The following is a 23,743-nucleotide window of genomic DNA, read 5'->3' as shown; positions in this document are numbered from 1 at the left end:
CGGAGGCAGGGGCCCCGGCGCGGGCGTCGGGTCTGCAGCATCCCGGCTCCGGGGCTCCGGTCTCCAGCTCCTCGGCTCCCAATCCCCTCCCTTCTCCCGCCCTCGCCTCCACGCGGGGCTGCCTGGGCCGGCCTGCTCCGTGCACTTTGCCCCTTTTTGGCAGCGGATAAAAGAAGTCAGGAAATACGGGACTCGGCCGGCCGCTGCCAACTCTACCCTTTAAATCCACGGCTCCGGAGACCACGCACAGCGAGGCAGGCCTGGACGCCCGGCCGCACGCAGCAGGTTTGGAGCGCAGCTTCACCAGATCGCCTCGCGGAAGAGGCCTCTGGCACCGAAGTCCACCCTCTGGATCAGAGGTACCACTTTGCGCAGTCCCAGCCCTCGGAAGTGATCCCAGCAACCGAGAGCCGAGATGCCGGCCCACATGCTGCAGGAGGTGAGCTCCCCGGGACCTGCCCGCGCCGCCCGGTAGCCGGCCGGGCTGCGCCTCCCCGTGACGCGCCTTGGGGGCGAGGTGGGGGCGCCGAGGGGCCCTTGCACGTCTTCCGAGCTGCACTGCCTTCCCTGATGGGGTATGGATTATAATCGGGAGCGCTGATTCCCCAACACTTACTTCCTAAGGGTCAAAGCAAGAAAAATGCGGTCGTGCCTGTCCCTTTATTATGCGCACGGGGTTTCCTTTGTGCGTTGCTAAGGGTGCGAGAGTTTCGTCCTCCCTTGCCTCTTCACCTTAAGGTTTCATTTCCAATCTCTGCACAGAGTCTGCAGGCTGCCTTCTATTCCATCTCTGGGTGCACCCTACTCCCGGGTAACTTCTGCCCTGCCCTGGGCGGGGCAGTGCCTTCGTGCCCTTTCCCCGGCTGCGGTACAGACCTGAGTCCCCTGCTGTCCTCGCTTGTCCTACGTCTCCCAAGTCTCCCCTCATCTGCTTCCAGATGTCTGGCTCCTACACCACCACCACTACCATCACAGCGCCCCCTGGGGGCCTGCAGAATGGAGTACAGAAGCCGGACCCGGCTCCCCAGTACGCGGAAGCAGACGTCCGCCCTGAAATAGATGACACGCACGACCCCAGCTACCAGGACGAGGAGGGCCCCCCGCCCAAGCTGGAGTACGTCTGGAGAAACATCATCCTGATGACCCTGCTGCACACGGGAGCCCTGTACGGGATCACACTGGTTCCCACCTGCAAGTTCTACACTGTCCTGTGGGGTAAGCAGAACCCTTGCCCCCTCGGCCAGTACCCAGAGCTCTCGCCGCTCTTGACAAGCTGGGTGGGATCGTAGAGCAGCAGGGCTCCTGGCCACATCTTTTTGGTGCCTGGGAATGCAGCCCAGTGGGATTGGGATGCAGCCATGTCAGGTCTGGGGTCCCCTTACCAGGAGTCTTGGGGAATGAGCCTGACTGAGGCTCTGTGCAGGGCACTGAGGTGAAGACCAGGGCAGAGGGCAGCTGCCCTGGGAAAAGCTCTGCTGATGGAGCCGAGGTCTCTTCCTGGGGAAATGTGGGCATGGGCACTTGGTTCTGGAGCATGGGCTTCACAGGCTCTATGCTGAGCCAGTCAGGGGGCAGAGTGAGGGGAAACTGCTCAGAAAAGGATATCATTGAAAGGAAGTTACCCACAAAACTATAATATTTGATGCCTGGCATGGCGGTGCACGCCTGTAATCCCAGCACTTGGGAGGCTGAGGCAGGAGGATCACCACAGAGTTCAAAGCAAGCCGGGACTACATAGCGAGAACCTGTCTCAAAACAAACAAAACACTCTGGCCCTCTTGGCTGAGCCAGGCCGATTTGTCCTGGAGGGAGATGAAGACAGCTCCTGTATGAGCCAGTTGTACAGATCTGTTGCTCTCACTCCAAGCAGGCCTCACAGTGCAGCATGTGCCAGTCAACCAAATGTTCTTAGCACAGTATGGTGGAAGTGTCTCATGTTCCACTCCCCAACCCGCCTGCTCCAGCCCCTCTCTGCTGAGGCCATGGCATGCCAAGGGCCAGAGAAGAGGGCTTTGAGCAGCTCTGCCACCAAGGTAGATGGTCACCGCCCTGTCCTGCCCTGCCCTTATGGTCAGGGATCTTCTGGAGCTGAGAGCAGTGTCTATGCCAGGGACCCACACATGCTTTGCGGGGGATTGGGAAGCGGAGTAGGGAGCGGTCCAGGCCCAGGGCCCCATCACTGCCCTCTCAGGGTCAGTGGGCAGGACAACCTTCGGAACACAACCGGAGGTCTGGAGCAGTCTCTGCTGCCCGTTACTAGTCGTGTCAAAGAACTGGTTGGCCAGGTGCTTGCTGTCTCTTTTTGGGCTTTTTAAGGTTTTCTAGGTGGTAAGGTCTGGTCTCTGGAGCTCTGTTTGGGAAAATTCTCTAGGAGCCCCAGGGAACTGTAACTGATAAGATCCTCTTTCTCAGAAACACCGTTATTCAGTGTACCAAGCAGGTGTGTCAGTACCTTTTAGGGTTAGAAAGTTGTATTCCTTAGGTAAGTGTGTCATCTCAGCATTGCTCCCGTCTCCGCTATCTCTGAGTTTTATGTTGTTTTGCAGACTCTAGAAGAGCCTGTAAGACAAGGGTGAAGAGGTGTCCCTGGCAACAGCTTTGCCAAAGGGCAAAACTCCTCTGGTCTTCTCCGTAGGGCAGAGTTGTGAGGTGTTGTTTTATTTAACCATCAGTGTGACACTAACAATCCTTTCCTGAGTCAGAGGGAGAATGTGTCTTAACTGACCCGAGTCTTCTACTTGATGGAACTAGTAGTGTGGTTAGAATGGAACGAGTGTGCCTGGGTCCTTTTCCCAGTTCCCCTGTTAATAAGGGGTCCTAGGTACTTTACGAGCTAATCCCACATGAAACAAATGGAGATGTTTCCTTGGCCCTCATCTGCTTCTACTTTGCCCAAGGCCTCATTTTGTTGTGGGGTTTTTTGGTTTTTTTGAGCAGGGTCACCTTGTGTAGTTCAGGCTGGCCTTGAACTCAAGGCCGTCCTCCTGCCCCAGCCTCCCAGGTGCTGGGATTACAGCCATGTGCCACCATGCCCAGCTTTGCTCTGGGTTTTTGAAACAGGGACTTGCTACATAATTCAGGCTGACCTTGAACTCTTATGTAGTCCAGGCTGGCCTCGAACTTGTGGCAATCCTCCTGCCCCAGCCTCCCAAATGTGTATGCCACCATGCCTGGCCCAAAGCCTGTTCCTGAAGATTCCACAGCTCTGGCCCCACAGGGCTTTACCAGGTGCAGGTGTAGTCAGACACTGAAGAACAGCTGGAAGATCAGGGCTGCTGAAGGTTTGTCGATCATCAGACGAGCAGGTTCTGTCGATCAGCTGGGACCTCGAGCCCAGCTCAGAGGAAATGTGCCAGAATTTTACTAGGGCAGATGCTGCTGGCAGTGTGGCTCTCCTGGAGATCCTGTGGGAGGGACAGGACCAGGTGCAGAAGGGAGAGGGAGAGATGAGTTTGTTTGGAAACTTATCTCTGGAGAACACAGGACAGTTTGTCACAATATGTGGTGTCTTCAACCACAGCTAAGTCCTGTGATCACTGAGGATCCATTGTTTCCAGCTGCCCCCAAGGAGTGATACATTGTTAACAGTTTCCATTAGGGCCTCAGCCCCTGCCTCTGGCAACCGGTCAGAGGAAGAGATGGTTACACCCTGTACCCCTTCCCTGTTAGAATACAGGCTGCCTCTGGACTTGCAGGCCTGGAGGATGATGAGGCAAGACAGTGTCTCAGAACTGTCTAGAACTGGTGTTGGGCAGAGTCTGGGCTGGCAGAGGGATGCAGTGAAGGAGAGACCTGGGAACTGGGCATAGGTTGTTCAGGGTGGGTGGTAGGTCTACAACGTGAACTGGGTGGTCACAGAAAACCTAGTTCTTTTAGTTTTACTGTGTAACCCTGGACGCACACAGCATCTGTTTCCTCAGCTGGGATGTGTAGTATTATGAGCACCTACACCAGTCAAGCTATGTAATATATCCGCAAATGTAAGCATCCTTGGTGAAGCTTTGGCCCCTGAAAATATGGCTGTGTCCAGGACTGACGCTCCCCGATCTGGCCACACTGCTTGCTGTAATACTGAGATGTTTAGTACCCGCTGGTCAATAGCCTCAGCTCTGAATCCCTAGTGTCTTTGACGGCATGAGACTCCACCAGTCGGTCAGCTCCCAGATTTCTCTGGCTATCATTTTCAGAATGCCCTTGATCATGGGTTCTAAGCTTGAGCAGAGTAGTTTGGTCCCTGAACACCTTAATGAAGGTCAAAGGAGAAAGGTCCTGGGCCAATGCCTTTTCAGACTGACAAATGGCTCAGTGGTGAAAGCCCTATTCCCTCTTCTTTGCGCTTCCTTCATTACTGGCATTTCTGAGCTTATCTCCATTCCTAGGTGGAGAGGCTGGGAGGTGATGGTTGTTTTTTTTTTCAAGTGCCAAAAGCTAGGGTTCAGGGGAAAGCAGATCCTCAGCCAAAGCATAAAAACTTAAGACTGTGACACAAGGAGAGTGTCCTTGGCATGCTTTCCCAGATGGACTTTGCATATTGCTGACTCCTATGACTTGTCCTGGCAGCATATCTGTACTATGTGGTCAGTGCCCTGGGCATCACGGCAGGAGCTCATCGACTGTGGAGTCATCGAACTTACAAAGCACGGCTGCCTCTGAGGATCTTCCTGATCATGGCCAACACAATGGCTTTCCAGGTAAGAAGCTGGTGCAGCTGAGCCATCCTGTCTCCACCCTATTCATGGTACAGGGTGGAAAGAAGAGGAGATCTGTGCTCAGAGAGGAGTCCTAGCAGGGTGGTCATTGCTTTTTCCCTCTCCTGTGGTCAACTCAAGTGCTGGCGCAGTGCTGAAGTCCATCAGTCATAGGGAGCTTCAGAGTCACTGGGATGGGAAATGGGAGGTAAATAGGTCATGCTCTTGAGGTACAGATTTATTTTTATCCCAAGGAGCATCTGTTACCACGGCGTGGCTGCTGTCCTTCAATGTAAGGGCCAGGTCACAAAGCCAGGTGCTGAGTTTGTTTTCCTGGACAGAAAGTGGGCACTAAACTCTCACATCACAAGGACCCTCTTAGGAATGGCCGCCCACGGACACACACAATGGGCCAGGAGGTGATGTGTCACAGATACTGACAGCAATCACTTCTCTGTTGCACCAGCTATGTGCCAGGTTCTGTGCTAAGCACTAGGCACAGACTAATTCATTAAACCCTTCCAGCATCTTAGGAAGTGAGTCTTAGTATTAATTTTCATTTGAAAGACGAGAAAACTGTGGCACTGGGAAGTTGGGCACACCAGTGTTGTGGTCCTGTCTGGGGTTGGCATTCTGGCTATGTCAAGTGTGGGAAATGATTCAGACAAGTTTGTAAGAGACAAAGTGAAGGGAGTTGGGGAGGAGAATTTCGTAGTTATTAGGCTCTAACAATGGGCAAAAGACAGCTCCTGGTGCGGGGCATAGCTTGCAACAAGAACAAAACAGGAAGACAAATTAGCCCCCTTTGTGTTGATGATATCCCCAGTACTTACCACCTTTACATATTCATCTTTTCCCCAGCAACTTTTTGGTACCTGGGATCGAACTCGGGTCCTTGCGCTTGCGCAGCAGGTGGCAAAACCACTGAGCTAAATCCCGGCCCCACTTCCCCAGCAACTTTTAAACCCTGAGATTCCTGATGGGTGGGGCAAAAGAAAAGAAGAGATATATTGGTACATTTTTGAATGGAAGGAAAGAATCCCAAACAAGCCCTGAAGTCCTCATGAGTTACATGTGGCCTTGTTATTGGGTTGGGTGAACGTCGCTCAGGAAGGCATCAGGGTAGAGCTCCCCGAAGCTCTACTCAGAGACCAGCACCCTTGGACCTGCGGTACCTACCTCTCTCTCTCTATGACCAGGGATTAGGGACACCATGAGGACTTGTCCCACATTCCACAAGGATCTTTCCTAAAGAAGCTGAGTGTTGGATTCACCCCCATTCTCCCCACACTCAGCCTTGAGGATGCAGCAGTGCTATTCCTGTGGTCTGAGACTGTAAGGTGCTTTTCCCTGTAAACTTCTGGGCAAGGATGCAGAAGAAAGCATCTTCTTTGTGGCTCCTTTGGAGCCAGACTCTTGGCTATGCTGTGAGGCTGGGCTGACAGCAGTGAGCCCATGCAGACGTCTGGGCATTTATCCTCTCAGGGGGACATGTCTCCTCAGGCCTCTGTTCTCTTTCTCCATCCTCCAGAACGATGTGTATGAATGGGCCCGAGACCATCGTGCCCACCACAAGTTCTCAGAGACACACGCTGACCCTCACAATTCTCGACGTGGCTTTTTCTTCTCTCACGTGGGCTGGCTGCTTGTGCGCAAACACCCAGCTGTCAAAGAGAAGGGTGGTTTGCTGGACATGTCTGACCTCAAAGCCGAGAAACTGGTGATGTTCCAGAGAAGGTGAGTGGGGCAGGATGGAGCTGGGACTGTAGCTTTGGGCACCTGGGTTGGGGATCCAACCTTTTTCCTTAGGACTTATAAAATAAAAGCTGAGGAATTTATTTGGTCTGCATGTTTAAAATCATATAAAAGCCCAATTTTCAACATTTCACGGGCCCACACCCATAACTTATTGCTATGTTCCTTTCTCTGAGTTATCTTAATGAAATCAACTAATGCAACATTCACTGTCCTAAAATGGTTATGGACACAAACATGAGTACAGCCGAGTCCTTCCCTTCATGAAGTCTGTAGGCAATTACAGGTAGAATGATAAGCCCAGGGCCCAAATAACCACAATATAGGTCAGAATGCTGTCTGTACCACGAGAGGTTCAGCGGAGAAGGATTTGGTTGCTCAAAGGAGTACTCCAGGGAAGGGTTTGTGAAAAAAATAGCAGCGAATCCACCCAGGGATAGACTTTCACTTCTGTGTGAGCAGGCACAATGTAAAAGGAAGAACAGAATGAGCTATAGCACCATCCATGAGTGAGGCCCTTCTGCCAAAGTATGGAGCTTGAGAGAAAAAGGACCAAAAAGAGGCTGTCATAGAGAGTCCTACATGCAGATCAGGATCTGATTCTGTTGCAACAGAACCACTGAAGGTTTCTCCAGCATAACTGTGCTGATCAGGTGTGCTGCAGCTGGGCTGCTTTCAGGACAGGGATGGGACTGTAGACACCAGGGAGAATGTAGGGACCAGCCAGGCTGAGGAAGCATTGGCAGCAAGGGAAGAAGTTGGGCAGTGGCAGTGGGGCCACTGCTGAGGGATGCAGGCCTCCGGTTCCCTTGGAATGTCAACGACCAGGTCTGTGTGAGCGTGGGGAGTGGGCCGGAGCCTGTGGAAGGGTATGCCTACAAGGGTCAAGCACACTCGGGGTGCCTTCTAGGGAAAGGCACAGCAAAAGATTGGGGGTGATTGCAGGAAAGGGAAGCAGAAAACTTAACACACCCTCTGTGCAAAGACTGGGGTGGGTAAGAAAGGAGCCCGGGGCAGATGGGCAACAGCTTAGGCAGCAGAACTGGGCTGATGACTTCATGACTCGACCAGCAGGGCTTTATGCTCTTGTGAAAAAGAATGAATTTCAAGTCAGAAGACAGGTGTTCCTATCATTCCTCCACTGTTTCTCAGTGGGGTGATCCCAGAAAAGGGACTGAACAGGTTGCCACATCCAGGAAATGAGGTAAGAACACTATGTGTTCCAAAGATTTTCGACTCCATTCCTTCATGTTGACTTCTGCTACCTGTGCTCTTGGTGGTGGAGAAAACACAGCCCATGCTAGTGAGAGAGAACCATACAGGTAAGCGTGAGAGTTCTCCCTCCACAGACTCTGCTTGTTCTCTCCACATAGGTACTATAAGCCTGGCCTCCTGTTGATGTGTTTCATCCTGCCCACACTAGTTCCCTGGTACTGTTGGGGTGAAACTTTTCTACACAGCTTGTATGTTGCCACTTTCCTGAGGTACGCTGTGGTGCTCAATGCCACCTGGCTGGTGAACAGTGCTGCCCACCTCTTCGGATATCGCCCTTACGATAAGAACATTGAATCTCGGGAGAACATCCTGGTTTCACTAGGAGCTGTAGGTAAGTCAGCTGTCCATAGCAAGACCACATCTGGGCTCTGATGATAAGGGTATTTGGCTAGGAGATGTAGAACCAGAAAGACCTGCTTTTATGGCTTGTCTGTAGCTCATTTTTTCACTTTAAAAAAAAGGGGTTCATATATTGGGAAACGCTTAGTAGAGGCAAACCGCTCTTATGTAAAATGGAAAGGGTAAACATAATACTGCTTTTGATTTCAAATTGTAAAACAATCTCCAAATGGTACTAGTTATCTCTGAGCAGGTCTGTAGTCTTACTTGGTGCCACAGATGCATAAATAGAAAAATATGGTCATCTGGGTGGCCTGTAGGCCTAGTGCTTTATATTTAAATGTCTTGTAAAATGTAGGAAATTATAATTTAGTTCAGTAATCTTCAAGTTTGTCACATTTATAGTATTTTTATCTCCCCATTGTAGTTGGACATAGCATACTTTATTGTGGGCTGTGCCTTATTGGCTCTGATGCCAGTATGAAACATATCAGTGCCACTCTTGGGGACGCTTCCCCACTGCCTATCCTTTATTTTTCTGTCTTCTTTTCCTGCTGTCTGTTAGGAACTCTCCTTTCCCCAACATGGGTTTGGGAGCCCTCAGATAATGCAAATGGTTTTCTCAGAGGTACTATTCCAGGATCTGATGTTGACTATTCCTGAAGTCACTTCTCTATAATTCAAGTCTCAATTGCCATATCAAAGAAAACAGAGTTCTACCATTTGTCTTATTTCCCCCAGTCTTCTTTCCAGATGAACACAGGCTTTGACATCCCAAGTTGGTCTTACCTGTGTAGATTCAGGGGCCTCTTTACCTTGTCATCAGAGCTGTTGTTCATCCAGTAATGCCTATGCCTTGTCAAACACTGCTCACAGCTTCATGCACATCATTACAAAATACTTGTTCTCACTGATATCTTCCTGTATACTCTCAACCTTGGTCATATTTGCTATCTTTTCTTTTTTCTTTTTTGTACTGCGGATCGAACTCGACCTTGCACTTGAGAGGCAGGTGACTGAACCACTGAGCTAAATCCCTGGCCCCGTATTTGCTATCTTTATTTGACTTTCAAACATCTCCTTCATCCTTCTAGGGACCTTTCATTGTGCATATTTGTTCTTTGACCCATCTTTGAAATAAATCACCTACGCTGTACAAATCTGCGGTTTGCTAGAAGTGCGGTAGTCTTGACTGAGATGCGTCCTGTATTGTTAGCTGAACTGTAGTGATCTTTCCCACCTGCATCCTGTGTGACCATCAGTTCAGAGTGGCTGCCAACTTTGTCCTGGATGTCACTGACTTCCACAACCCTGCTCTTTCCTTTGACACCTGTTCTCTTCTCCAGCTGTCTTTGCTTCTTGAATTACCTCCCTCACAGTCACATGCTCATCTTCTCTGACACAGCTCACCTTCCCCTTCAGCCTTCCCTGGGCTGTGTCTTGCTGCCCCAGTCGTCACTTACAACTCCCCTCTCTCCAGAGCCTGGCCTGTGTGGAAGCCAGCCCTGCTCTGTCAGGACCTTGGCCTTGGCGTGATCCTACACAGTTCACACCTTGGGCAATCCATGTGCATGGTTAGCACATTCCTGGGAAGCCCTAAGTGGAATCATTGCTACCCTAGCTTGGGTATTGTTATCTACACAGTGTTCAACAACCTTTTTATTAGGAGTTTTTTTTACCCTGGTCCGATAAGGGTCAGTATTGTTAGTTTTGGAAATGATTCAGAAAGAAGATTTGCAAAGAGTTGGCAAAAATTTCCCGATTTCAGAAAATTGTCCTCTGCAGCACCGTGAAGCATTTATCCCAGAGATCTTAGAATCTCAGAGGGGATCTCTTAAGTATTTTCACAGAGGTTCTGTTTTATCAGCACATCCCTCACTTCAGGGTCAAAGCTCGGAGACTTAGAAGCTAGCAAATCACTGTGACCCAGCCGTGGCTGAGAAAACCCCAGCCCCTCCGTGGACCTCCTTCCCTCTGGCTTTTGCCAGCTGAAATCCATTCTCTCCAAACCTCCCGCTCTCTTAGGGAGCACTAATATGGTGGAAAAAGGAGTTCCTCCTTTGGATCCTGCTGTCTGTGCCCCAACACATGACACAAGAGCCTGTGTGGTCTTGGGCCAGTATAACTGAAGCTCTGTTGTTTTTTTTTTTTTGAAGCTCTGTTATTTCCTACTGTAAAATCTTATCCCAGCAATACCAGCTTTTCTGTTGTCCTCTTATCCTCTTGAGAGAAACATCCTCTCACCAAGGCCTCCCCACAAGTCATGGGTGACTAGAGCCTCTGAACTCTTTGCTTAGTGTGCCTCTGAGGACATTTGCTTCAGAATTAAAGACACTAGGTTCATCCATTCATTGACAAACAGCTGATTTCTCTGAGCTTTGAGGTACACTGCCAGATAATAGATCTGCCAAGATGAAGAAGCCAACAATCCACTGAGTTCCATAACCTCTCTCCTTGCTTTGTTCCAGGCGAGGGCTTCCACAACTACCACCATGCCTTCCCCTACGACTACTCCGCCAGTGAGTACCGCTGGCACATCAACTTAACCACATTCTTCATTGATTGCATGGCTGCCCTCGGTCTAGCTTATGACCGGAAGAAAGTATCCAAGGCCGCTGTCTTGGCCAGGATTAAAAGAACTGGAGATGGAAGCTACAAGAGTGGTTGAGTTGGGTCATCTGGGTTTCTTTTCCAAAAGCCAGACTGTCAGAGGTTTAATGTGTTAATTAACTACTGAAAAATGCTACCAGGATGCTAAAGATATATTAACCTATTCCGGTACAGTATTCTTTAAAATGGGAAAGTTTTGATAACTTTTTAAGGTAATACATATTTTAATTAGCCAGATTTAACCATACCACAATATATGTACAAACATGTTGTACATGATAAATACATGGCAATTTTATGTGTCAATTTTTAAAAATAAATAATAAATTGGAACATTCTTTAAAAAGAGTATTGAAAAGCCAGCAACTATGCTCATAATGTTAAACAGACATGCTTCTCTCTTCTCTTTCCATTGCCCTTTGCACTGTTTCTACCACCTTCCTTTCTCTTCTTCCTCATAGCCTCCCAGGCAAATAGCTGGTCAGTCACGGATCTGTGCCCACCTTGTAAAGTGTACACAACCTTCCTAAAGGTCTAAAGGTGATGATCTTTCTCTATATAACTTTATTTGATCTCCCCTGAGTTTCAAGATAGGTGCCTCAAACCAGAGATAAAATTTTCTGGGAAGTCCTCTGCTAATTGTCTTCAACCCCAGGCTTTGCTTGATGGAAAGGAAAAATGTATTTGGCACACAACTTGTAAAGCAGGAGAAAGTTAACATGTGGGAGGGATATGGTTCATTAGTAAGGATAGCAGATTAGTAAGGATAGGAGAGAAATGGGGAAAGAGGAGAAGGCAGATCAGGCCCAGCTGCCTGCCTAGCAAAGCATGGAGCCCTCCACACAGCACACCTTCCTTCTCTCCTGATTGTGCCAGGAGTTGGATGATGTGGAACACAACAGGTCAGTGACTGAAGATAAGGAGGAAGCATTTACTGTGTAGAAAATGTGGTCTCTGCTGGAAGTATTTTTTATTGATAACAAGAAGAGTTCTATGCAGCAGCTGTTTTGAGGATTCCATGAGCTGCTTATCTAACTCCTTTGATCTTTCTGCTCTCCATCCTTAGGATATTTGTTGTTCCCTCACAGTAATAGGATTTCTATGGCATTTCTACACATCCAGAAATGAGAGGATTTTAACACGTGAAGTCGAGTCAAACAAAAATATTCAGACATGTAATCTTTGCCTGGAACATGAAAATAATTAGTATATTTCCTTCTGAAGGAAAAGCCAAGGAAACTTGGAGAGGAGAAGTTAGCTGCTTGTCTCTTCCTCCCATCACTGGACAGGAGCTAGATTGAGGGGCAGCGTTTGTAGCAGCTCCTTAGATAACTTTCCAAAGGACTCGGAGAACACATCCGGGGGATTCAGAATTAATATATGGAGTTATTAGGTGTCCTAACGGAGCACGTTCGATGAGACCTCCATGTAGCAGCCCCATTTGCTGCAGATTGAATAAAAATTAGTCATTTCTCCAAGGCATTGTGCTCTTGCACTCATTGCTCGCCCTGTGACCATCAGCCTATTGTGTATGACTGCCTGGGAGTAGGGTAGGAGTCAGTAACTGTCCTGATTCTTGCTTCCTGCTTCTACCCCATGTATCCCTTTCCACTTACAATTGTCTCTGTTCCCTGACCTTTGCTTCTTCCTGCCTGTTTTCAGGCAGCCCCCTTTCCTGCAGACAATGCTCACAGGCTCTGAACTTCCGTGTTTTGCAGTGGAGATGACTGTTACTTTCCTGTGGCCTCTAGATTTCTCTGCACCTTCACTATGCCCACCCTCCCCCCATGGCTCCAGAAGAAGTTTCCCATAATTTGTAGAGGTGTCAGTGACTCAGAGGTTCTCTGACGGAGCAAGGCCAGTAAGCTAGCCATGGAGCTTGTCAGTCTCCTATGGGTCAAAACAGGATTCTAAGGGCCCTGTGTGCTCAGCAATGCTGCCCCATTTGATCAGCACTCCCACTTGGCATTGTAATGGTTGCATTTTTTTTTTTTGGTGCCCAAGATCGAACTTGGGACCTTGGCCTTTCAAGGCAGGTGCTGGAACCATTGAGCTAAAATCCCCGGCCCTATCTGTAATGGTTGTAGAAAGAGCAAGCTGCTCAGTCCTCGCTGGGAAGCACAAGAAGCAAGGGCAAGTTCCCAGGTGCCTCACATTGAAAGGAGACCCCAATCTCTGGAGCCAGGCTGTTCTACCAGTCTTCAACTGAGACATTAGATCTGATGGCATCTCAGATGAACTTTGCAGAACATTGTGTGTGTTTTGAGGACCAGGGATCTTTCCTGTTCCTGTACCACAGGTGTCAGTGCAGAAGCCTGGCTCTGCTCTGTCAGGATTAACAGTGCCCAGTACCAAATGTTTTGTCCATTGTTGATTCCTAGTGGTGAAAAGGAGCAGAGTCTTCCTGTGTCCATTTAATCGAGGCTGCAGCCACCAGCCTGTGCTGGGTCAGCCTTGTCTTTGACCTGTTCATTAAAGTAGAAAAGAGTCGTGGAAGATCACTGATCAAATCTGCAGACCTATATGCTTACCCCTTGCCTACTGCCTGTTAGGTGTTTTTAATTCTACAGGTTATTAGATGCCTGCTTTAAAATATATGGACAATAAAATCAACTTTCTCTTCTAATCCTATTCCATGGATCTGATCCATTCCATGTCCCTATAACAAGGCTGGACATGGAGACCACAGAATGAGACACCCAGCGTACACTTGGGTGTGTATGCAGGGGTATGTCAGTTCAGTGAGGAACACTTTGAGATTCTGAAGCTCAGTTCAAGTGGCACATTAATGAGAAACTGATCTCAAGAGTGAATTTCTAAGTCCTTGTATGGATATGGATTCATCCGTGTGGATTCACTCAAGGTTGAATTTCTTTTCTTTTCTGGTACCGGGGATCGAACTCAGGACCTTATGCTTGCAAGGCAGGCAACAGCACCACTGAGCTAAACCCCTGGCCCAAGAGTGAATTTCTAACAGTCCTTCCCATATGGACAACGTACTTACTCGGTGCCTTACCTCTTTTCTAATCCATGTTGCATGTGAGCCTGGCCTCCCTCTTCCAGTGTCAGCAAGAGACTGGCTGGAAGATTATCAGTACAGCGAATAGCAGGATTCTTCTGGGTTTCATTTTGGGAACTTTAGGGATACTTTTACCAAGAGCACAAAATTGATGAAGGTTGGAAATTATTTGAATGTGTGTGATTTATTATCTTTAAACATGTGGTAGCACTTAAAATGGAAAGTTTTCTCCTTAGTTTGCTAATATTCTGACTGAATTCTCTAAGTGTAGCTCACATGAATTACTGTAAAAGGCAAACAAAGCAATGTGACTAAGTTACATTGGTTGCCAAAGCGGTCCTCTCCTACCACTATGCTACTGACTTCTCTCTGATCCTCTGTTTTGTAACAATCGTACTTCTGAGATAAGGTCATTAATCTCTTCACAACCCTTCGAAACTAATCACCTCTTAAATGTCCCACCTCAAACTGTTGCATTGGGGATGAGTTTTACAATTCATGAACTTGGGGGAGACTGAAACCATTGCACTAGGCAAATCACATAACTATAATGTGCCTCACTTTTCCTTCTGTTACAATGGGGTAATAAAACTGACCTACCTCAAAGAGCAGTTCTGGGGTGTGACTAGAGCTTTTATTAAGCATTTTGGCATCCTCAGCAGAGGAACTGTCAAGTCATGGAGACCTTTATAGTAGCAGTGTCCACCGTGAACTTGACATGTATGTATGTTCTGGATACCATCATTAGTCTATATGGTTCTTTCAAGAGATTCAGTACTTCCACTGGAAAAGTGGTGTATAACTACAAGTTAAGACAGAACTTGCGAATGTATACTTATTGCCATGAAAACATATGCAGTATACTTTTTCCTTGCCTGGGTGGGATTTTTTTCTTTTTTATGTGAAATAGTAGTTTGTAAGCTAAGAAATTTTGAAATGATTCTCATTAATATCAATTCTGAAGCTAGCTGTACTGATCTGAGATCATGTTTGTTCATAATAAATGTGAATCTGTACTGTCTGGAAGCTTTTTGGCTGTGGTATAGTTCCTGGGACCTGTCGCTGTGGTCCACCTCACTATATATGTCCTGTACTTTTAAGAGTAATAACTAGAAGCTACAAAGGGTCGACTTTCCTTTAAACCCTAGGCAGCTGGAAAGCAAGGGTGGAGTCTGCCTCGGTTACACATGCTCCTGCCAGCTGGCATCTTGGCCTAGTAAATGCCAGTTTTCTGCACATGTCATGTAGTCACATGGTTCCCAAATGGAGACCCTGGGGGAGGCCAAGCAGCAGGGAGTGCACCGTGGAGAAGCGATCCCTACCAGGCAGCCCTGGGCTGGGCAGCCTGGAATGTCCTCCCCTGGAGGGAATAAAGGGCTTTCTGGGAGTGCAGATGCTCAAAGCAACTGGAGGAAGGAAACAGCTCAGAGGTTGTGTTTTCTGAAGTAGAGAGGACTTCAGGGTCCCTAGGTGGAAAAGGTGGCTTCAGAGTTTCTGCTCTGTTACTTTAGCTTTTACTTCTTTAAGACCTTTTCTGGGGGAAAGAAGACCAGACTTTATGCAGTTTGTAGAAGCTCCATGTTCCAGCAGGAGCCTCCTTGACTACACTGAGCCTCCTAAGAGCTCTGAGAACCAGCTCTGCCAGTTCACCTCGGTCTCGTTTAGGGTGTCCTCACCTTGGACAAGAAGCATAACTCTGAGTCATTCTGAAGTTTATCCACGGTCAAAGGTTTATGTACATCAGGACTTTGAATTGATGATGCCATTTTCCCCGTCAATTAATATCTGGCTTTCTAACTTGAGCCCCACTCTCTTCTTATTTTGTTTAAATTATTTAGGCCAGAACATGTTTTCATTTGCTCCCCCTTTCCCATCTGTTTTGGTTCTCATGAACTGGCCTCCAATATATTTATTTATTTATTTATTTATTTATTTGGAGACAGGGTCTTGCTATGTAGCCCAGGCTGGCCTAGAACTCACAGCGATCTGAGTGTTGGGATTACAGGCATGCACCTCCACGCCCAGCTGGCCTCCAATTTAAACAACGTGTACTCACTGTGTTCTTCACTACTTTCTTTTTTTTGGTACTGGGGATCGAACTCAGGTCCTTGTGCTTGCGAAGCAGGCGGTGGAACCACTGAGCTAAATCCCTGGCCCAGTGAGATATCTAAGCAAGAAATTTTTTTTTTTTGGTGCCAGGGATCGAACTCGGGTCCTTGTGCTTGCCGGACAGGCGGCAGAACCACTGAGCTAAATCCCCGGCCCTCTTCACTACTTTCTTACTCCTATTCTACACTTGATTGTCCTGCCTTTGAACACTCCACTACCCATCCTCCAAGAAATCTGTATTTTCATATTTATTTCAGCCTAAGGCTGTTTTTGTCTTCTTGTCTGCAAAAGTTCTGAAAGAAAATGGAAGAGGGAGAGACCTAGAGCTGAGGGAGTTGAGGTAATCAACAACGGGCTTCCCTGCAGGGCAAAAGATTCCAGGGGCAAAACAGTCAACCCTAATTCCGACATGTTTTGTGTGGGAAGAGGTAAAAACATTAAGGTACATTTCAGGCATAAAGATAAACAATAGGGGCTGGGGATTTAGCTCAGTGGTTCTGCCGCCTGCCTTGTAAGCGGAAGGTCCTGAGTTAGACTGGTACCAAAAAGAAAAGATTAACTAATAGGATAAAAGAATAAAAAATGTTTTAAGATAATAGACAAATGGGCCAGGGATTTAGCTCAGTGGTTTCGCCGCCTGCTGCACAAGCGCAAGGACCCGAGTTCGATCCCCGGTACCAAAAATAATAATAATAATAATAATAATAATAATAGACAAGCTAAGTAATAAAATTCCTTATACCCGGTGACAACCATATTTTCCCTTTTCCCTAAAAAACCAAGATAGCCCCTAAAGTGACCCCCGGTCAGGAAAAGAAGGGGAAGTGGGTGTGCCAGCATACGCTTATAATTGCAGCACTCTTGAGGTTGAGGCAGGTAGACCAAGAATTGCTATGAGTTTGAGGCCAACCTGGACTACATATCTAGACTGTTTCTCAAAAATCAACAAAAAACCAGAAAATTCACAGGGAAACTCAAGAGACCCAGAATAGGCAAAACAAACTTGCAATAGGAAGCTAAAAATTGAAGGACTTAACTGGGCATGGTGGCACACTCCTGTGATCCCAGCACTCAAGAGGCTGAGGCAGGAGGATCCTCATAAATTCGAGGCTAGCCTGGCCTACATAGTGAGTTCAAGACCAGCCTAAACTACATATTGAGACCCTGCCTCAAAAAAAAGAAAGAAACAAAGAAACAAAGAAAGAAAATTGGAGGACTTTCTGATTTCAAAATTACTTAACAGGTCCCTAGTATGATGGTGCATACCTGTAATCCCAGCACCTGGAAGGCTGAGGCTAGCCTAGGCTTCATAGCAAGTTCAAAGGCAGCCTGGAATATATAGCAAGATCCTGGCTCAAAAATCCAAAACAGAAAAAAACAAAAAACAAATTTACTTAAATGGTCAGTAAATAAAATCAGACATATTATTGATCAATGGAATGGAATTGAGGGTATAAATGTCAACTCATATCTAGGGTTAATTGAGTTTTGACAAAAGTAGACAACTTAATAAGGAAAGAATAGTTTTTTCAACAAAGGTTGCTGGATATCCATATGCAAAGGAATGCTGGTCTGCTACTTGGTACCATATACAAATATTAATCCAAATAAAGCAGCTAATGCTATAAAACTCTTAGGAGAAAACACAGGTATAAATCTCTACTAACTTGGATTAGGCAGTGGCTTATTAGATATGACACCAAAAACATAAACAAAAGAAACAAATAGCTGGGACTTCAAAAGAACTTCTGCACTCCCAAATATGCTATTGAGAAAGTGAAAAGGGAAATCACAGAATGGAAGATAATATGAAAGGAATGCTTAGCCAGGTGTGGTGGGACACATCTTTTAAACCCAGCACTTGGGAGGCTGAGGCAAGAGGATCGAAATGAGTTTGAGGCCAGCCTGGGCTACACAGTGAGTTCAAGGACACCCTGAACTACATAGAGAGACCCTGTTTTAAAAAGAAAAAAAAGCCAGGGATTTATCTCAGTGGTTCTGTTCCCCGCCTTGCCAGTGCAAGGACCCGAGTTCAATCCCAGGTAGAAAAGAGAGATGAGAGAGAGCGAGAGAGAGAGAGAGAGAGAGAGAGAGAGAGAGAGAGAGAGACACTTACAACTCAACAATAGAAAGACAACCCAATTATAAAATAGGAAAGTATTTGAATATATATTTTGAAAGAAGATGTAGGAATGGCCAAAAACCCATAACTAGTTGGTTCACATTATTAGCCACCATGAAATTACCAATCAAAATCATAAAGACACATCACTTCACACCTACTAGGAAGGCTATAATTAAGAACAATTGGCCAGGGATTTAGCTCAGTGGTTTCGCCGCCTGCTGTGCAAGTGCAAGGACCGGAGTTCGATCCCCGGTGCCAAAGAAAAAAAGAACAATCATTAACAACCATTAGTGAAGATATAGAGAAATTTCATACATGCTGGTGGAGATGGAAAATGGCACAGCTGCTTTGGAAGTGTTCAGCAAAAGGTTAAAAATGTAGAGGTAACTAAAGGGGTAGGGGAAGTGGGAGGGGCAGGGGAAAGAAAAGAAGGGAAAAAAAATATGAGAAAAGGAAAAATTGGAAACAAAGTCTTTGTAAATAGGGAGAGGTGAAGGGGTTGAAGGGAGGGCAGGGGAAGGGGGAAAAATAAGAACCAAGATACATCATGTACAGGTACAAGTTCCCAATAATGAATGTAACTGTATTGTATACCTAAAATGTACCAAGAAACCTAATGGGGAAAAAAAATGTAGAAGTACCATGTGACCAGCAATTTTACTTGTAAGAATATACTCAAATGAAAGGAAAACACGTGCCCACACAGAAACATGAATGTTCATAGTTGTATTGTATGAGCTGAAAAGGAACAATCCATGTGTGTATCAACAAGTGAATTACTAAACAATGTGATATGTTCATTCAAAAGAATACTATTCAGCTGTCAAAAATTAATTTTTTTGTATTAAATTCTTTTATTGGTACATTGTAGGTATACAACACAATTACATTTCTCACTGGGAATTGTACCTTTACATAATGCATCTTGGTTCTTATTTTTTCCCCATTCCTAGCCCTCCCTTCATGCCCTCCACCCTTCCCTATTTACAAAGACTTTATTTCCATTTTTTCCATTTCTCAGCATTTTTTCCTTTCCCTTCTTTCCTTTCCCCTGCTCCTCCCACTACCCCTACCCCTTTGGACCTTTTCTTCCTATTTTACATTATCGATTATTCATTCTAATCATTGGTACATTTTAGGTATACAATATAATGACATTCATCATTGGAAATTTGCACCTTTACATAGTCTCTTATTTTTCCCCCTTGCCCAGCCCTCCCTTTAACCCCTCCAGTCCTCCCTATTTACAAAGATTTTGTTCCTATTTTTCCATTTTCTCATATTAATCCCATTCCCTTCTATCCTTTCCCCTAGCCCTCCCACTTCCTTCCCTTTTGCCCCTTTTCTTCCTATTTCACATTACCTATTATACATTTAGTCCTTATTTACACTTTCAGTTTCTCACACCAGAGAAACTATTCGGTATTTACACGTGTGTCCTATTTATTTCACTTAAGAGTATTGCCTCAATGTGCATCCAATTAGCTATAAATGTCTCTAATTTCTCATTTTTTATGGCTGAGTAGTACTCCATTTTATAAAAAAACCACATTTTCTTTATCCAGTCTCCAGTTGATGGGCATTTGGGCTGTTTCCAAGTTTTAGCTATTACAAACTGCGCTGCTATGAACATGGGTACACATATATCACTGTAGTATGATTCTTTTAATTCTTTGGGGAAGATCCCCAGCAGTGGAATAGCAAGGTCAAATGGGACTTCCAGTCCTAGTTCTTTGAGGTATCTCCATACTGATTTCCACAGTGGTTGCACCAGTCTACACTCCCACCAGCAGTGGAGCAGGGTTCCTCTTTCCCCACAGCCCCGCCCCCATTTGTTATTGGTTGATTTCATGATAGCAGCCATTCTTTCTGGAGTGAAGTGGAATCTCAGCATTGTTTTCATTTGCATCTCTCGAATGACCAGTGATGTTGAACATTTTTTCATGTATTTATTTGCTATTTCTACTTCTTTGTCCGAGAAATGCCTGTTCATTTCAGATGCCCATTTTTGGATTGGGTCTTTAAATTTGGGAGGTCTGATCTTTTTAAGTTCTTTATAGATTCGAGATAGTAGACCTTTGTCTGAGGAAGAGCAAGTGAAGATTTTTTCCCACATTGTGGGTTGGCTCTTCACACTGCTGGTGGTTTCTCTTGCTGTGCAGAAGCCTTTTAATAAGAAGAGATCCCACTTGTTGATTGTTTGTGCTAGTTCACGGGCAACTGAGGTTTTGTTCATAAAATCTTTTCCTACACCAATGTCTTCAAGGGTTCTACCTAACCTCTGTTCCAACTGGTTCAGAGTTTCTATTTTAATATTGAGATCTTTAATCCATTTTGATTTTAGTTTAGTGCATGGTGAGAGATATAGGTCTAATTTTAATCTTTGGCAAGTTGAAGCCCAATTTTCCAGCACCATTTATTAAAGAGGCTATCTTTCCTCCAGTGAGGGTGTTTGGCTCCTTGGTAGAAGATGAGACAGCTGAGTGTGTCTGGCGTTGTTTCTGCATCTTCTAATCTGTTCCACTGGTCCTCAAGTCTGTTTCTTTGCCAGTACCATGCTGTTTTTATCACAGTAGCTTTGTAGCAGAGTTGCAGGTTGGGGATTGTGATACCCCCTGCCATGTCTCTGTTACCTAGAATTGCTTTTACTATTCTGGGTCTCTTCTAGCTCCAAATGAATAAAAAATTAAATATTGCTGCATGATACTACATGGATGGACCTTGAAAACATTATTAGACACAAAAGAACATACACCGTATGACTTCATTTATTCAAAATGTCCAAACTGAGCCAGCTGTGGTGGTGCGTGTCTGTAATACCAGCACTCAGGAGGCTGATGCAGGAGGGTCCCTGTGAGTTCAAGGCCACCATGCACTACCTGGCAAGACCCCGTCTCACAAAAGCAAAAAACAAAGCAAGACAGCAAATAGAACGAAATGTCCAAAATAGGCAGATATAGACACCAAGCAAATTGGTAGTTGCCAGATGCGATAGGTAGGAAAATAGGAAGCCACTGTTAATGTGCCTAAGTTACATGGCATGAAACTATTCAAAAGTTAGATTGTGCTATTGCTTACATGGAAGTAAAAATGTACAAGTTTGATCCCCAGCACCAAAAAATAAAAACCAAAGCAAAACAAAAAAAGTACTAAAATAGAATTGGGCTGAGGATTGAGCTCAGTGGTTCTGCTGCTTGCCTGGCAAGCACAAGGACCCGAGTTCGATCCCCAGTACCAAAAAAATAAAAATAAATAAAATTTAAAATTAAATATAGTAAATTAAAATGTATTCAAATACACTAAGGGAGCAGTGATGCAAATGTCTGATTAAAGGAAGCACTTCATATTCTCTTAATTGTACAGTGATATACTCTCCAGTTTCAAATTTCCATGGGAACAAATATTAGCCACGTGACAAAAACAGCTCTTATAATTAGAGTCTAAGATGGCAATCTTGATATGCCAAATTACAGTCATTGGAAATATCCGAATACTGTGTGCTACATTAATAATAGAGGTTTAGGTCACTGTACAAACACAGATCCAACTTCCTTCAGAGTGGGAAGTCCAAGTACGCAGCCCACCAGACTGAAGACAGGGTGGTCACACCAATAGAACCTGTCTATGGGCAGGCGTTGCACTGCGTGCTGGACAGCATGTTGCCTCTCCCTACCAGAAGCACACACTCTTACTGCCCAAACTGAACTCGTGTGTTGAGTTCACCTAGAGAAAACTGTGAGACAGTGAGCATTCTTGCTGTGGTCTGGCTCCAGAATGGTGGCCTTGTCTCCTGGCTCTTCTGGGTGTGGAGCACAGGACAAAGGAGACAGATCTGAATCTCTTTTTTGCCCAAGTACCTGCTGGTGACATCCAGTTATACTCAGAGGCGAAGCCTGGTGGTTATTACGGGGTTGGGTCTGTGACTTCCTCGAGGCTGAAATAAAGAACCTATCCCACCCTTTTAAAGCAAGTCTGCAGATTCACTGGCTGCTGTCCCAGAAAAAGAATTTTCAGTATGTGCCCGTAAAAAAGAGACAGGAGAAGGGTGTATTTGGGTGGACTCCATTCTTGGAGTGGAGGTGGTCAGAGAAATGTGGACGAGTTACGAGCCGGAGCAGGGCACCTTTAAAGGTTGTTTTCAAAATAGGTGATCTAGCGTGTGTGTCCTCACTGTTGGGTTCCAGTGCAGGTGGTCTACTTGGGTCTGAAGTTAGACACTTGACCCCAGTGCAGCTGCTTCCTGGGGTGGAAGAAGGGCAATCTGCAGGCGCAATTTACAGGTGAAAAGGACAGGGAGGCTGCCCAGAATTTATAGACTATTGTGAAAGGACTTATAGGAATTTAACACTATTCTCTGTAGGGAAGGCGGGGAGGGGTGGTTCACAAGCTAGGGTGGCCTCCAGACGCAGGAAAAAAGCTTGTCTTGAAACTGCAGTTTTTCTTAAAAGTACAACCTTAGAATCTCGGTTTTCTTGTCTCCTTTCTATCTACGTTTTATTTCTTCTGTCCTGCCCCAGAGTGGCCCTTGTGTCAGCTAGCAATGGCAGGGAGCTGGATTTGTGCGCAAACAGCATAAGCGTTCTTTGTTCTGAGGAGTTCAACCCACACCATCTCATAACTCATTTAACATTCGACTGTACCTGAGTTTTAAGCCCACTTCTCTGCCATAGGAGATCTGATATTTCCTTTCTACTTTTCCAATTCTACTTCAACTCTCTGTAAAGTCTGAGCTCCTTCAAAGACGTTTTCCTTTATTGGAAAAGTTTCCCACCACCTGAAGAGTCAGTATTTCATGGAATGATGGAAAGATCTCACGTCTTTTGGATTCCGTCTGCTACAAAATGTGGGAAGTGTCACGGGGAGGGAAAGTGCTATTCTGTGACCTATAGTTAACTTTCTGTATCTTTGAGTGCTGATTGTTCAACACTGACTTTAGGGCAAATTCCACAAGCTCTAATCACAGGCTTCAAGGAGAATCCTCTCATTTGGGTATTCAGGCCTTCCCTCCCTCACAGTACTCCCCAGCCTGCTGAGCCCAGGCCACAGAGGCTCACAAAAGGTCAGGGTATGCTGTGCTGACTCATGGTGCGTCTGGCCTCAGGCAAGGACCTTCCCAGAAGAACCGACAGACCCCCGTACTCTTTGGCTGGTTATTTCCTAGTGGAAGCAGCTAGGGAACACCTAGCTAGACCAGGCTTTCACACATCTTGTGAACCAGGACAGGAGCTGAGTGAAGGAGGAAAGTGTGCTTGAGAGGCCCCAGAAGGCCCAGGCTTGCTCCTGCCTCCCTCTTCATTCCTTTCTAAGAATATTTTGGACAACAGGAAAAGTTCCTTTTAGATTGTTCCTTTCAGAGATACATACATTTTATTTGAAGAAGAATTGACACAACAGAAAAGTAACTGTTTTAAAGTAAACAATTCTGTGGCATTGAGTACATTTGAAATATTGTGCAACTACCAAACATTTTCATCACTCCAAAGGAAGCCCCACACTCGTCAGCAGTGATTCTTCACCCGCCACTACCCTGAGCGATAGCAATGTGTGGTCAGTCTGTGCACTTACCTGTTAAAGCTCTTTTGCAGAAAAGGAATCACACAACACGTGACCTTGTGTCTCACTTTCCTTCTCAGCATAATGCTTCCAGCATTCACCCACAGTGGTGACGCAGGGACAGCACTTCATTGCTTTTTACTGTTGAGTAACATTCCATTGTATGTGTGTACCACAGCTCCTTTATCAGTTCGTCCTCTACTGAACCCTAATTAGAGTTGTTTCCACCGGTTGACTAGTGTGAATAGTCCTGCCATGGACATTGTGTAC

General features: G+C 46.0%; 1 protein-coding gene across 1 annotated transcript; it reads left to right on the top strand.

Moving 5' to 3' along the window:
- Positions 1-14,707, top strand: LOC101715076 (acyl-CoA desaturase 1). The gene is made up of 6 exons (NM_001310266.1): positions 1-439; positions 939-1,215; positions 4,561-4,691; positions 6,220-6,425; positions 7,817-8,049; positions 10,526-14,707. Exons 1-6 carry the CDS (start codon positions 416-418, stop codon positions 10,723-10,725), a joined length of 1,071 nt encoding a protein of 356 aa, NP_001297195.1. The 5' UTR covers positions 1-415; the 3' UTR covers positions 10,726-14,707.
- Positions 14,708-23,743: the final 9,036 nt, after the last annotated feature.

Source organism: Heterocephalus glaber, unplaced genomic scaffold (assembly GCF_053883595.1).
Source record: "Heterocephalus glaber isolate CG9 unplaced genomic scaffold, H.glaber_assembly_v1.0 deba00001498, whole genome shotgun sequence".
Taxonomy (NCBI): domain Eukaryota; kingdom Metazoa; phylum Chordata; class Mammalia; order Rodentia; family Bathyergidae; genus Heterocephalus; species Heterocephalus glaber.
Note: the sequence above shows the minus strand (reverse complement) of the source record. Positions and strands in the feature narration are given on the sequence as shown.